Source organism: Amblyomma mixtum, chromosome 10 (genome assembly GCF_055824585.1).
Source record: "Amblyomma mixtum isolate Tamu chromosome 10, ASM5582458v1, whole genome shotgun sequence".
In the NCBI taxonomy this organism is placed as follows: Eukaryota; Metazoa; Arthropoda; class Arachnida; order Ixodida; family Ixodidae; genus Amblyomma; species Amblyomma mixtum.
The window spans coordinates 13,946,880-13,962,143 of NC_143021.1; the positions used below are offsets into that span (position 1 = coordinate 13,946,880).

At 42.8% G+C, this 15,264-nt stretch overlaps 1 protein-coding gene across 1 annotated transcript in view; it reads right to left on the minus strand.

The window, feature by feature from the left end:
- Positions 1-2,556: 2,556 nt before the first annotated feature.
- Positions 2,557-15,264, minus strand: part of LOC149325176 (uncharacterized) — a 49,397-nt gene continuing 36,689 nt past the window's right edge. The window contains exon 5 of the mRNA XM_089562471.1: positions 2,557-2,956. Within this exon, the coding sequence (XP_089418597.1) occupies positions 2,820-2,956 (137 nt within the window). The 3' untranslated portion in view covers positions 2,557-2,819. The remainder of the gene's footprint in view (positions 2,957-15,264) is intronic.

A 15,264-nucleotide genomic window follows, 5' to 3' on the forward strand; every position in this document is an offset into this window, starting at 1 on the left:
GAGAAAAATCTGTTCTGCAGTGAAATCCTGAATTCCTCTACTTTCCCCTTTAACTCTAACTTGTTAATAGCCTTCCGCTTCACCATTTTCCTCCGTTCCCTGTTCAAACCTAAGCTAACATGACACCTTACCTTTCTGTGGTCGCTACAACGGACCTATCCGACGACCTCCGCATCCTCTACGATGCCAGGGTGAGCGCACAGTATAAAGTCTATTTCATATTTAGTCCCACAATTGGGGTCTTCTACGCCCACTTCCTGTTTGCTCGTTGCCGGAAGAAGGTATTCATGATCTGTACATTATTTCTTTCCGCGAACTCTACCAATAACTCTTCCTTGCTATTCCTAGAATCTCAGCCATTGCACCTATCGCCTGATCTCCAGTCTGCTTCTTGTCTACCTTTGCATTGAAGTCGCCCAGTTCAGTGCACTGTGATTTTACTTTGGTCATTGCCAATATCACATCTTCATAGAAGCTTTCAACAATCTGCTCATCATGGCTGGATGTAGGCGCGTAGGCCAACACCTTCTACAGCTGGTACCTCTTATTAATCCTAATTACGATAGCTGCCACTCTCTCGTCAATACCATGAAACTCATCTGCGTTGCTAGCTATATCTTGATTGATGAGGAATCCCACACCTAGTTCTCGTCTGTTTGATAATCCACGGTAGCTCAGTACGTGCCCACCCTTTAGTACTGTATACGGCTCATCTGTCTTCCTAACCCTACTAAATCCTCTCACATCCCATTTAATACCCGCTAATTTCTCTAACAGCACTGCGAAGCTAGCCTCAGTGGATAAGGTTCTATCGTTAAACGTTGCCAGGTTCAGTTTCCAGTATGGGCCTGTCCGGAGCCAGTTTACCTAAAACACATTTATGAATTCCGTTTGGTGAAGATATTCTACTTTTCCTCTCCTGTAGTTACTAACCACATAGCCTCATTGGCTGGTTTACTGCGCCGAAGCACTAATGTACCCGCTAAAAACCTGGATGTATGGGAAATTCCTAGTTTCCGTACGTTTTACGAACGCCAAGTTTTGGCTCACAATCTTCTAACATTGCTTAACAAATTCATGCACATAGCACGCTTGCACCGAAGAATGCTCAGATATATATTTTTGGAACTGTAGAAAGGGATATGTTGTCTTATGTGTGGTCACTGTTAATAATTAGGAAACTTGATTTTTATTCAGTTACTTCTTTTATAATGATCATTGTTAATCAGGTTTTTTGGAGCTCAAATAATTAGCATGTGGTCGCATGTGTTCACTGTTTTAAGATGTAATTATTAGTTTTTTGATCCAGTTATTTCCTTTTGCACAGTACAATGTTTTTTTTCCCGTTTTGAATTGTTTTTCAACTCATTATTTGATGATTATTGGTTCTATATCTTTTGGTGCTATAGCTGCGCCTTCTATTCGACTGCTCCTGTCTTTAATTGGTCTCTTGGCCCTTAGTCGAGCCTCTTGAGTAGCTTTTAGCCCAGGAGGCCATCCAGCTTCTTGCTGGAAAAATAGAATTGATTGATTGATTGATTGATTGATTGATTGATTGATTGATTGATTGATTGATTGATTGATTGATGGACGGATGGATGGATGGATGGGCGGGTGGGTGGGTGGGTGGGTGGATCGATCGATCGATTGATTGATTGATTGATTAATTGATTGATTAATTGATTCATTGATTGATTGATTGATTGATTGATTGATTGATTGATTGATTGATTGATTGATTGATTGATTGATTGATGGATGGATGGATGGATGGATGGATGGATGGATGGATGGATGGATGGATGGATGGATGGATGGATGGATGGATGGATGGATGGATGGATGGATGGATGGATGGGTGGGTGAGTGGGTGGGCGGGTGGGTGTGTGGGTGGGTGGGTGGGTGGATGGATGGATGGATGGATGGATGGATGGATGGATCATCTTCTTCTTAGACTTTCAACAAAGCGAAAAGAGGCGCAGTATTTTAATCACTTCGTTTTGTATTCAGTCAAATTATATCCACTGGCAAGAATAATGAAGTGTTCTCTCAACATCATTTCGCCGCTCGAGCTGGAACGTTACCGCAGCATTGAAGGAAGACAAGAGGCATTTCTACTAATGTGCAAAAATAATTATTAATAAAAGAGTAAAAATGAAGAAATCTTAGGAAACGAATGAGATTAGAATCGAAAGGCTCAGCGCTTTTGATTTTCTAAAAAAAAGGGGAGGCCTCGTCTACTCAAGGGACGTGAACACCAGTCTTGTGTGGGAGCGCAGTAGATAAATGATACATTATAGCGAGCGATATTCTTGGCTACCTATTCCCTTCTGTGTCGGGAGCTTTTGGCAATGAGCAAACGTTGCCATAATTAAGTTCAGCTACCTATTTCGTTTTTGTAGTGAGATAACAGTAATGACGAATTTTCTTCTAACGTGAAGATTGTCTTTTGCTGCCTAGGTGCACCGGGATCAGATGGCATAACGATTGTTTGCATTTCAAAGCAACTTTTTGAATGCAAAATAAGAAAAAAATGTATAAAATGAAAATCACGCGAGCAAGATATGTAGAGTCTGCGGACAGCGCTACATCGCCACGCTTCAGAACACGAATCACTGAACATACAGCCCTAGAAAGGTTCGCAATATCTGTGTTAGTTTTTGACGACGACGTAGCAGAATATGTCCTGTATCCTTAAGCAAGTGTAGCTCTCCAAGCTGGAAATAAACAGGTGTGACTACCATGGTCTTCACTCTGATCCTGTGTATTCGCCAGACTGACACTGTGGTTCAGTAAAGCGGTATAATTCGGCGTAAAGCCTACTCCTCCTTCTTGTCATTAGAGCAAAGGTCCCGGCGGTACATGTTGACGGCAACCCCGCAAATGTCACTGAACTTCTTTCTGCATTCCGCTGGCACGTCGTCTTCTACTCCCTTGGATACGAGAAGGACGCAATCTGGAAAGAGTGATCACACCAACTAATTAAAATAAGGCGGAAGTCCATTGCCTATGCTGAAGAGCATGTGACGTGGCCACAGTATGAGCCTTCTTTTAAAGATAAAATATTGAGTCCACGCCTAAAACACAACGACTGGCTCCGACGGACGCGTTTAAAGCCAAATTGTCGTCTCCGTAACAGGTTCATCTTTCTCCAATTATGTGCGATGCTTCAAAATATTGCGTATTAGGAGATCGGCTAATATGTGACTTTTCAAAAGAGGAGAATTTTCTGAGTGCGTAATTCCAGGGTGTCTTCAAAGTATGCTGAAACCTAGTGCTCCTCGTAATGTGCCCGTAATTTTCTCCATCCCCACCCCTATGACTATACTCTGCTTTTGTAATGAGTACTGTGGTTACTGTGATTATTGTACACTGGGTCATGCGCACTCTAATAAACAGTTTGCATAGCATCGCTTCTGCTCTTCCTCAAAGTATCGCGGACTGCAGCAGGTTCAAGATAATGTCAGAGAGCCGAGGAGCCGAAAATATACCTTGCTAAGTAAGTAAAAACATTTGGCTTAAAAAAAATTTCTCAGAACCCTCTACAAGTTCTTGAAGGATGTAATAAATGCTCGCACTGCTCGCGGCAAAACCTCCCTGTGTGCGAGTAAATTATCTATCACGCTTTCACGAAATAAACACTATCCTCGTGAAGAGTTGTACTAGAGGAGAAGTGATTTTATGCCCATCTGGTAATCACTTCAGTAGGTACGGGTTTATTGCGTGGGAAGCCAGGTAAAGAGGTTGTGCTTCGTCTTGCATCGACATGGGGTGCCTTGAACTTTTGCACCCAGGTAGGAGAATACGCTCCATTGAAAACACGAAATAAATCTTTGTTAGCACAATTTTGAACAATGATTTCGTGCCCTTACTGTTCCTAAAAAATCCCTCGCTAACCCCTAACATTGCATTCTTCGGCACATCCACACAAATACGCTCCCCACCAACGACTGTTCTTTATTCTTCTGTCTTTGAATTTTCCCGGCATGCCCATTTGAACCGAACCAAGTCAAGTCAAGTCAACTTTATTCCAGACATGTAAAGCAAATCACATGGCTGAGGAGGAGGGAATAAAAGCCGCAATATTGCGGCTTGACAACGTTCCCTTCCCCTAAACTACATCAGCGGCAGGGATAATGAAAGCATATAAAGCATACATACAAACATACAAAGCACTTAGTTCACAATCTGAACATAACAAAAAAGAAATCGAAAAAATAAGAATGTACGGTTTATCCGCAACCGGAAAAGCAATAAACATAATATATCTTACATCACATACAAAAAGAAAAGGCATTTCAAAGCAAACACATTCCAACACAAAGAGCAATCAAGGCATCGCAAAGGCAAGGCTAGCAAATATTATAAAAATAAAGTTTCCATCTGTTGGTTCGCAGGTAAACCAACGGAATAGCTGGGTAGGTTAAATTGATTAAGCAAAGTAGGTAAGGCGTAATTTAGTGTCTGAAATCCGTAATTAGTGCGAGGACGTGGAACATACCAAACTTCATGATGGCGAGTTAGATGAAAGGGTGTATTTTAGCGTAAATTGATAGTTTCTTCTAAGAACGGCATTCGACGTTCGGACAAGGCTTTGTACAGTTGGAGGAGGCGAAAATCATAAAACGAGGAAACTTTAATTATATTATATTTTGAGTATAAAGGCCCAGAAGACGAAAAAGAAGGCACATTTGCTATTGCTTTCAGCGCGGTTTTTTGTACCGTTAACAGCTTGTATCTATTGGTGCTGTAGTGCTGCCCCAGATTAAGTTACAATATCTTATATTGGATTCAAACAGCGCGATATACAAAAGAAGCTTGGTTCTCTCAGGTAGCATATATTGCAGTTTTCTAAGAATTCCGACTGTACGAGACAACTTGGTCTGTAGATGCTCAATATCAGCATCCCACAGCATGTATTCATTAAAATAAACACCCAGGGATTTGACTACCTTAGCTATTTCTATGTCATTCACCCCCCATCTCAGAGGATTTTCTGTGTTATAATTCGTGTTTTTGGCTCTGAAAAATTGAGCTTTTGTTTTACTTGAGTTAACTAAGAGAAAATTTTTGATAGACCACAGATGCAGTTTAGCTAAGACTTCATTTCCTTTTGCCACTAAGCCATTTACGTCTGAGCCTGTTAAAAAGAAAGTGGTGTCGTCTGCATACATTACATATTCAACTTCTTTATCTATATTTCTTAGATCGTTAATATATATATTGAATAGCAGCGGACCCAGTAAGCTTCCCTGGGGAACTCCATGTTTAAGAGGCCTGTAAGCAGAGTGAAAATTATCATCAGTGACAAACTGCTCGCGGTTGCTGAGGTAATTGGAAATTAAATAAAGCATCTTATCCCTAATACCGTATGCAGAAAGTTTTAAGAGAACGGTAGTATGGTTTATTCTGTCAAAGGCTTTTGAGAAGTCTACAAATATTCCTAAAGTGATCATTTTGTTCTCGATGTTCGCGAGAATGAATTCTTTTTGTCGGAGCAGTGCCAGTTCTGTAGATGAGTGCTGCCTAAATCCGAACTGTTTCATTGTAATGACATTATATTTTTGAAGGAAATCAGACAGGCGTACAAAAATTATTCGCTCTAAGCCCTTGGAAAATATTGGCAAAATAGATATAGGCCTGCAATTATTGAGGACACCTTTAGAACGGCCTTTGTGTAAGACAATCACTTTTGCCTTCTTCATTTCAAAAGGAAATACACCTGTATCTAGAGCTAAGTTATAAATGTGAGCTAAAATTGGAAAAATATTATCTATAACATGCATAACTGGTTGCATTTTAATTCAAAATGGGTCTTCACATTTACTAACTTTCATACGCCTGAAAGCTGACAAGACCTCCGTGTCGTCACACGAAGTAAGGAAGAGAGTATTGGACTTATAATTGTCTATGTAATCAATAGCACTAGGATCATGTCCAGAATCTACAAGCGAAACGAAGTAGTCATTGAATTTGTCAGCTAGGTCTTTACAGGTAAATGTAAACCCTAGGCTAATCCTGAACATCTACTTTTTCTAGGGTCCCGTCGCCTTAAACTCATCACGTATCGTGAACAAAATCACCCTTTTCTTTTTTCTGATTAGCCTTGGCTTCCTTTCTTTTCATCTTCCCTGAGAACTGTAACTATAGGTAATGCTTTTTTGTGTCGTTTGTTTTGTTTTCTCTTCTGTTGTATAATTGTGCATAAACTCAGTATAATTGTTTACCGTAGTTGAATGCATTGTATCATATTATGTTATTAGCCACTGTATGCCGCCAATTGTTGAGTTCGGATGCCCGTGGCGTATTCAAGCAGTGCGAAGACAGTTTTAGTATGGACACCCTGCGATGATGTACTGTACGGTGGCAAATCAACATTAATATTATTATTGTCACTGCCCCCTATCCACAGCCCTCGCCCTCCCCATAGCGGGCCATGATATACGCTCCTACCAGCTGAGGGACCAGCTGGCACTGGTGACCGCGCAGCAGGACTGGCTCAACGCCTAATTCTGAGTCGTAAGAAAGACTACACACGTATAAAAGCAGCCATGTCCCACCAACACAAGTGCCCCAGCGCAGCCTGTATAATGATTGCGAAATGCCTCGGCAACTGTGGGGACCGGGTAGGTTCGTCTTCGTTAATGAGATGACCTACCACAACACTCGAGAGCCATGGAGTCCGTCAGGAGTAGAGATTCTTCACTGATTACGTAAAGTTCCCCCTTTTCTTGCTAATCCCGGCGCGCTCGCCGGCAGGAGGTTGAAATGGCACCCACAGGATGAATGCAGTGTTTATGTGCTCTTTGCTCTGGGGTGAGTTCAAATAAATGAGGCATATATGTTCGAGACCTGTGCTTAGTTCTATCAGTCAGCCCGTGTCGTACAGCCGCCAGCTCGGGTTGTTGAAATAGATGTCACACGCATAGCCAAGCGCTCAGGTGGGGTAGTGGTGCAGCCACCACCCCTAATCATCTAAAGCACGCTAAGTCTGTCCCGTACATTTACTCTGTCCGACCTTTCCGGGAGCTTTCTTGCGGAGCGGCGCGGCACGTGAAACCGAAAACATATTCCGTAAGAGAATTAAAAAACTCCCGCACGTGTTTAAGCTTGTTTGGGTACACATTTGTGTGCGAGAGACACGAAACTTCCCGTCTGTCCACATGACGCTGGCATCCAGCCAGGAAACTGCAGCTACCTGAAAACTAAGAGTACACTGATGCTCCGCCTTAAAAGTATGACCTGAAAGCTTAAATGTTTATTTTTTTTTAATGCAAAAGCATTTCTAGGCTATGTCGGTGGGGCGTGTCACCAAAACGTGCCCACAAAACGTGTCAGCAGGAGTTGTGACATTCTCAGAAGAGGTAGCATTAAATGAGTGGCTCTAATCGAAACAGGATGATGTGAGGATGCTGCGCAATAAAGCAATATACCGATAGTATGATTAGTTATAGAGCCAAAACTGTTGATAAAACGTCCGACTAGCGCGAACGTCGATATGAGTGGACGGGAAAGCAACCGTAGATGGCAAGATGATACAAAAACAACCAAAGGAGTGAAAATAAATTTTTAGATAAGTTTAAAGGGACACTGAGGAGAGCTCTATTCATAGTTTTTTATAGCAAAATCCGATAGTTCGGCATTTCGTGGCTTTGTTGCCACTTGGCCGGCAGCGAAAGATGCCTTTATTTCTAAGAAATTTGGATTCGAAGTTGAAAAAGTTTTTCCCGCCGCTCTGACTCAAACTTGGGATTCTCCTATGACGACACAGGACTAAGTGACGTGCACATGACGTAACGCAGACTCCGTGATTTCTGCAAGCCAGCAGTGCGGCCCAGCAGCAGCCGAAAAGAAAGCTACCGCCGGCCGCACGTTGAAGGCATCTATCGGCTATTGCGGCTGTCGCTTCGTTTACGTTTGCACCGGCGTTTTGCCAGTGTTCCAATGGACCCCGTTCTCGAAGTGGTCAACGAAGTTCTCGCAAATAGACACCTTTAGCATACCGTGTACTTTGTTACCGTTAGCGGAATACCGGGAGCCCGCATACCGCTGTGAGCATGCAGGCGCTGATTGGTCCCGGCGCTGCAGGAGCGCGCGTAGCTGTCGGGTACGTGGCGCCATCTGGCGACGTCAAGAAGATTTGCGCATGCATTTGCATGGCCGGGCTAGAGGGGTGACGCCCCTCTAGCCCGGCCATGGCATTTGCTGCGCCTCAGTGATTCGTGGCTTCTCGTGGCCTAGTGTTGCTAGAACTATTGGTTCTAGCAACACTGTTTTGTCCTATGACGTCATGAAGCTTGTACTTGCGAGTTTGGCCTGTGGCGGCGATGCCTGTATTTTGGTTCTTGCTCTTTTATACGTTACAAGAGCTTTGTTGTCAGTATGAATGGCGTTTTTGTAATCAGGAGCTGGTATTCTGTCGATACAAGTCCACTTCAATTTCTCCTCAGTGTCCCTTTAAATGTATTTTATGGGCAATAATTATTCCAACAAAAAATTTCATTGACACAGAATAATTAGCTAATTATTAACCAGCGAAAACCATTGAATGGTTTAATAGGCTCGACGGGGATACAGTAAGTGGACGCGAAATCAGCCATGGCGCCAAATTTGAAAAACTAAAATTATTGATTAAGATAAAAGGTAAAATCAAAATCAATAAATCGATCTTTAATTAAAGCGTAAAGTAATTACGCTAATTCAGTAGTTAAATTAACAAAAAAAAATATAATGAGATACAAAGAGAGGAGGTGAGTGCAAAGGAGGCACCAATGCTTTCGCATTCTCCCAATTGGGGTCGCAGTAGTGGTCTCTAATTTTATCTTTTTTAATTCTTACCTTTTTATAATTACACTCAGGCAGTAACATACATCAGTAGGCATACTGATTTAATTTGAAAGAACGTACCTCAAAGGCCTATAAGCAACTTGTTTGACTCGCAACCCATTAGCCTGATTTAAATAAAACCATTTTTTTGAACATCAGTGATTCTGGGGGGCAGAGTCAAAAAGCCAGTTAGTGGCTTGACGGGGACTGTGCCCCCCTTACAATGTCAAGTCAAGTGAAGTCAGTTTTATTTACATCATTATGATGTGGGCAGGCTCAGGCAAAAAGCGAAAGATTTTCGCTTGAGGGAGCCCAAGCCCCCCTACATGGCGTGCAGCAAGGGCAAAAAATTTAAAAAAAGTACAAATCCACACACGCTACCAAACAGAATATAATACAGGAATTTCAGAACAATCGATATAAACTCTTGGTACATGCTCATTAATACGCAATACATTGGTGTTAACATAGATGCAAAAGTCATTCGTGTCACACTTTTCACACAAAGGGAATACAGCGGCTTACAAAAAATGATTTATTTCTTAGAGTTTGTGTACTAGATGTTTCAAGAGAAAAACGTTCAAAGATGAATTTGTTTAGTGACCTTGGGACTGCATGACGCATCATCTGTCGGCCGTGTTCTGTACGGCAAAAGGGAATGGTCCAACGTTCGTGTTTTCGAAACGAGTATGGCGTTGAGTTTGTTTCGAGGGATGACAATGCTCTCAAGAAGTTGTCACAGTGAGAAATGGATTTTTTATATCTTATGGCTTTAGAAGTTGCAAACAGGGGCTCTAAAAGAACCAGTTCAAGAATGTAACAGTAATACGCACATCAAATACCTTGTTGTTTACTCATTTTAAAAACAAAATGGAATACATTCTTCAAAAACATTTAGAAGTTGCAAACAGGGCCTGTAAAAGAATCAGTTCCAAAAGAAAACATCACAATAAATATAAAAAAGAGAAAAAAAATAAGCGAAATGCAATCATCAAAGGCTGACGCCATTTTGATTCGGCACCCATCATCCCGGGTAACTCTACTCGGGGACTTTATTATTCGTCAATAAACTGGGCATCAGCATCGCCATGCTGCACTCCGTATTTTTCGCATTACCAAGTTAATACCCCTGCCACACGGCAAATTTAATGTCATTCCCATCGAATGACATTTGTTCCACTTAATCTCATTTTTTATGCGCGCTGCTACACGGCAAAAACTAATGTCATTTGCAAATGATGGCGATTGCGATGGAAAGAGAGTACAGCATACAAAAATTTCGATGTATGCTTCAATACGTTGCAAAAAGTATTGCTTTGCTAATGGAAACCGATTTTAAAATCTTCATAATAACGTGTTGATCACTGCTGTCCACCACGAATCCAAGCCAAGCCAAACCTCAGCCAGCGGCGGCAGGCAAATGGCGGACGTCATTTTGTGAAATGCTCTCTATGGTGAAATTAGACAGTATTAGCTGTGCGTCTGCAAAAGCTTTGCGCATGCTACGGGTGCACCTTGCGCGCACTGCCGCCCATCCCGAGGTTGGGAGTGACTCGCGCAGCGCGCGAGAAGCATAACATACTGTGGCGCCATCTAGATGACAGCAAGTCAAACCTCCTAAACTGAGTGCCGAAGAAACGTTTTTCTCTTTTATTAATGGCGGTAATGAATGCATTCGAAGGCTTTGTTTCTTTTTAAATGTAAATCAATTGAATGAAATGAAAATGTAGATTCTAGTGCAAAGCTGAAGAAATACTTCACTCGGGGTCGTTGCTATGACGACATTGTACGCCGTATATAGTTAAGCCTAGCATCAAGAAATTCTGAAAGTTATCTCACAAGCGACTAATATTTCTAACCTATATTGTTATGGAGGGATGAGAATGCACAAAATAAAAGCGAATACAATCGTTTAGAGCAAGCTATCGCGTCGAAAACTGCAGCGGCGACGCAGTATTCGGTCCGAAGCGGGCGAGCTGGGCGTCGCCATGTTGTGAATGTTAACCATGCAAGGCTGGTAGCGAGAGTGAGTTTTATTTTTTCCAATTCTTTTCGGCATTTTTATGTACATAAATGAACGACCGCACAATCATACGGACGCGGAAATATTACAGTGCTTGTGACGTTTTTGTAATCGTGTCCTTCGGTGTATATTCTCACCAAGTCTCTGGTGTCCAGGGAACACATTAGCTCGGAGATCGCTAGCTAATGAGTTCTGTAAACTCATTCGGTACCTAATGTCGTTTTCATCGAATGACATTATATTTTCTCGTGTGGCAGTAAACTAATGTCAATTTGAACGAACTTCATTCGATGGGAATGACATTAAATTTGCCGTGTGGCATGGGTATAAGTCTTACCCATGCCGTTAATAGTCCAACGCGAATGCCACTCATTTCACATGGACCACCCTTCTAAAGTAAACATTATCAGTTGTAAAACCAATGCATTTTATCATTTCTTTCTTCCTCATACCCTGGCTGAGTGGAATGGCCTTCTGTACGAAGTCACCCTGACATTTTTCCCTTGTAATACTCAGTTATCTTCTTTCCACTTCATTTTGTTCTGTGTGTATTTGCTACGCTTGTGGCTGTGCCACCTACTGTCTCTTTATTTTAGTCGTTTATTCTAGCATTCAGCTTGTTCTTCTTCTACATATGTTTGTTTTTTTTTTCTGCGCTTGTATGAGGCGTTTTGTATTTATCTTGTTTTGATGTAGGTTTTAGTTTGCATTGCTTATTCTCGCTGTATGTTATGTCCCTCTCCCCTCTTTAAAGCTTCTGCGGTTGAGTGTCATAAAATGAAATGAAATAAGGTTACGCTGTGTGATAAACTGCGTACTGTATGATGTCAATATGGCGAATCTCTGATGCTCTGGTTTAAGATGTGGAGAATACGATATCAGAGCAACTAATTACGGTGATTAGTACGAGTACAGGTTATGTACACGATACGCGATTCGTTCGGAGTGAGGATTAGTTCTCATTGTTAGTTCATTGGCATCATCAGCCTGACTATGCCCACTGCAGGGCAAAGGCCTGTTGTGCCGGTACACAAGAAAGGAGACCACCAAACTGTTTCAAATTACCGTCCTATATCTATTACTAGCACGTGTTGTAAGCTATTGGAACATATTGTCGCTGGTTTCATACAAGAGTTTTTGAAAGACCATAGCATACTATCACCTTTTCAGCATGGTTTCAGGAAAGGTATCTCAACTGTGACTCAACTCGTTACAACTGTACATGAGCTATCCCACATACTTGATTTATGTGGACAAACAGATGTGCTCTTTCTGGACTTCAGCAAAGCTTTTGATAAAGTTCCCGATGCAAAGTTAATATATAAATTAGATAAAATTGGACTCCGATTTGGTATCATACAGTGGATTTGTGCTTATCTCAAAAACAGAGAACAGTTTGTTGATGTTAGAAATTGTACTACCAGTGCTCGTCAGGTCACCTCAGGAGTGCCTCAAGGCAGTGTGCTAGGACCATTGTTATTTTTAATTTATGTTAACGACTTGATTGATGTTATTCCTGGTAATGTGTCCATTCGGTTATACAGGGATGATTGTGATATCTTTAAGAAAATTGTATCCCGTGATGATCATTATGTGTTTCAGAGATGCCTTGCAGAAATTACTGACTGGTGTTCCAATTGGCGAATGGAGCTCAATGCGGAAAAAACTGCACTTTTACGCGTAACAAGAAAAAAAATCTGCTAGCAGTTTTTCGTGCCAACTTGGATATAGAACTGTTCTCGACGTCGACAAATACAAATACCTTGGCGTTACTCTTGATAGTAAGGTTACATGGTCAATACATATCTCGGATGTTTGCTCAGCTCCGCTAAAGAAATTGTGGTTCATAAAGAGAAAGCTTAAAAACGCGCCTGTAAGGACTAAAATGTTAGCCTACAATGCAATAGTGAGATCGAAGTTAGAATATGCTTCCGAACTCTGGGACCCGCATACCATGAGGGACACTAAAGAACTCGAGCGAGTCCAGAGCAAAGCAGTGAGATTTATTTACGGGAAATATGCCAGGAAGGATTCACCGTCCTCAATAATGTTACAAAAATAGAATACAGACACTCGAAATACGCAGAAAAATTAATCGTCTTGTACTACTACACAACACTCTTTCAGGAAAAACTAATATGACGCCACCAGCTTCCGTATGTCGGCCTTGTACGAGGAGAACACGACACAGTCATGAGTATTTCCTTGCACCGATCTTCGAGAAAACAAACGCTTACAAGTACAGTTTTTTTCCTCGAACGGTGAACGAGTAGAATTCACTTCCCATTAGAGTATTTAACTCTAGCGATTTCATGGCTGCATTGCAAAATCATTTTTGTGCAAATTAGCGATGTTGACGTTCTCATTTTTGCTTCTTTTTGTGCATTATGTTCATTTCATGTCACATTGTATACGATTTTCTGTGCTTTCTTTTTTGTTTGTGATATGCCTCTCCTGCTTGGGCCAAAGTATTGGCCTGCAGTATTACTAAATAAATAAAAAGAAATCTAATAAACCCTGTTTTTTGCCAGCTGCGGCCAGCATATCTCAACAGACTTCTGAATTTCATCAACCCACCTAAATTTCTGCCACCCCCTTCTACTCTTGCCTTCTCTTAAAATCCAATATGTTTTCCCTAATGACTGTCAGTTATTTTGTCTGCGTATTACATAGCCTGGCAGAGTCCATTGCTTCTTCGTAATTTCCGCTAGGATCTAATTAGAAAGCGTTTGGTGCCTGACCCACTCTGCCGTCTTCCGATCTCTTAACTTTACACCGACAATTGTTCTTTCCATAACTACCTGCGTTGCCTTTAACTTAAGTTTTGCCCTTTTCGTTTCCCTCCACGTTTCTGACAGATAGGTATGTACCTAGATAGGTATGTACCTGTAAGATACAGCTGTTATATACTTTTCTCTTGGGGGATATTAGCAAACTGCCATTCATGATCATAGAGAATATCCCAAATGCGCTCCATCTCATTATTATTCTTCCATTTACTTTAGTCTTGTGATCCGGATCTGCTGTCACTATCTCCCATATTGCCACGTATCATTGTAGTGTTTGTTCGTTCACGCTCAAGGCTGCAGGAAAGGGTTGCTATCACTTTTGTTCGTGGCGCGAGAAGCGACCAGACTAATCTCGATTGATCGCAGCCATGAAGGGCTGCATCTAGGTTTTTCTAGATTACTGTAGATGATCTTGTCCTGTTATCTGGAAGTTTCCTTGCCGCCTTTAAATTGAGCGATGCCGCGAGCGGCGGACATTCGTAGTTCGACGACCGCCGAGCACGCGTGTTGCTTACGCCGCCGCCGAGTGATTCAGTTCTTTTGAGGGCGCAAGTCAGCCCAAATAAAGAGCTTCGTTTGCAAGTATTTCTGGTGTCTTCCTGACCGCTGGACTGCCGTCACTACAACGTGACATCTGGTGGAGGTGCGGGGTAGCCTCCCATGTTCCGGACACCCCCTACAAGTCGAGACGCCAGCCCTTTGAGTCATCTACCGCAGGACCTGAGTCCAGTCCACCGCGCAAGCCGACGCCTGCAAGGGGACGCACCTGAGTTCGGGACCCTGCTGGACCCTACCCGGATGCGAAAGCAAGTACCAACGTCCATCATGACCTTGCCCCAGACGACCACACCAATCATTCTGCAGCAGCCCCGGGTGCCACCAACCTTCGACGCTTCGCCTGGCGCCGACCCCGAGGAATGGCTGGAGCAGTTCGACCGTGTGGCTGTCTTCAACAACTTGGACGACGCCATGAAATTTAGGTACGTCTTCTTCGCCCTGGAGGGACCAGCAAGAGTCTGGTTCGAGAATGAGGAAGCCAGCCTTGCCAACTGGGAAACCTTCAAGGAACAGCTTCTGAAGACCTTCACAAACGTCGTGCGAAAGGAGAGAGCCCAGCAGCTGCTACAGTCTCGCATACAACACCCAAACGAGACCGTTGCAGTGTATACTGAGGAGATGAAGCGTCTCTTCCGGCGTGCTGACATGAACTTGAAGGAAGAAGAGAAGGTGAAGTTGCTTATGCGAGGAGTTAAAGAGCAACTATTTGCCGGCCTCGTTCGCAACCCACCGAAAACCGTCGCTGAATTCGTAGAAGAGGCATCCACAATGGAGAAAACTCTCGACGCCCGAGCCCGCCAGTATGACCGCCAGCAGCGCTTTTTGTCAGCAAGCTGCATGGACACCGCTAACAATGATAACCTGCGGGAGGTTATACGTGAATTTGTGCGAGAGGAGCTCCGACGGTTGCTGCCAACGGGAACGCAGCCGCAACTTTCATCGCTCACTGACGTCATCCGGGACGAGGTTCAACAGGCCTTGGGTGTGACGCCGACACCCACGCAGCCTCTGCAGCCCCCAGCCATGACTTACGCCGCAGCTGTGTGCCGTCCTGCACCTCGACGACGG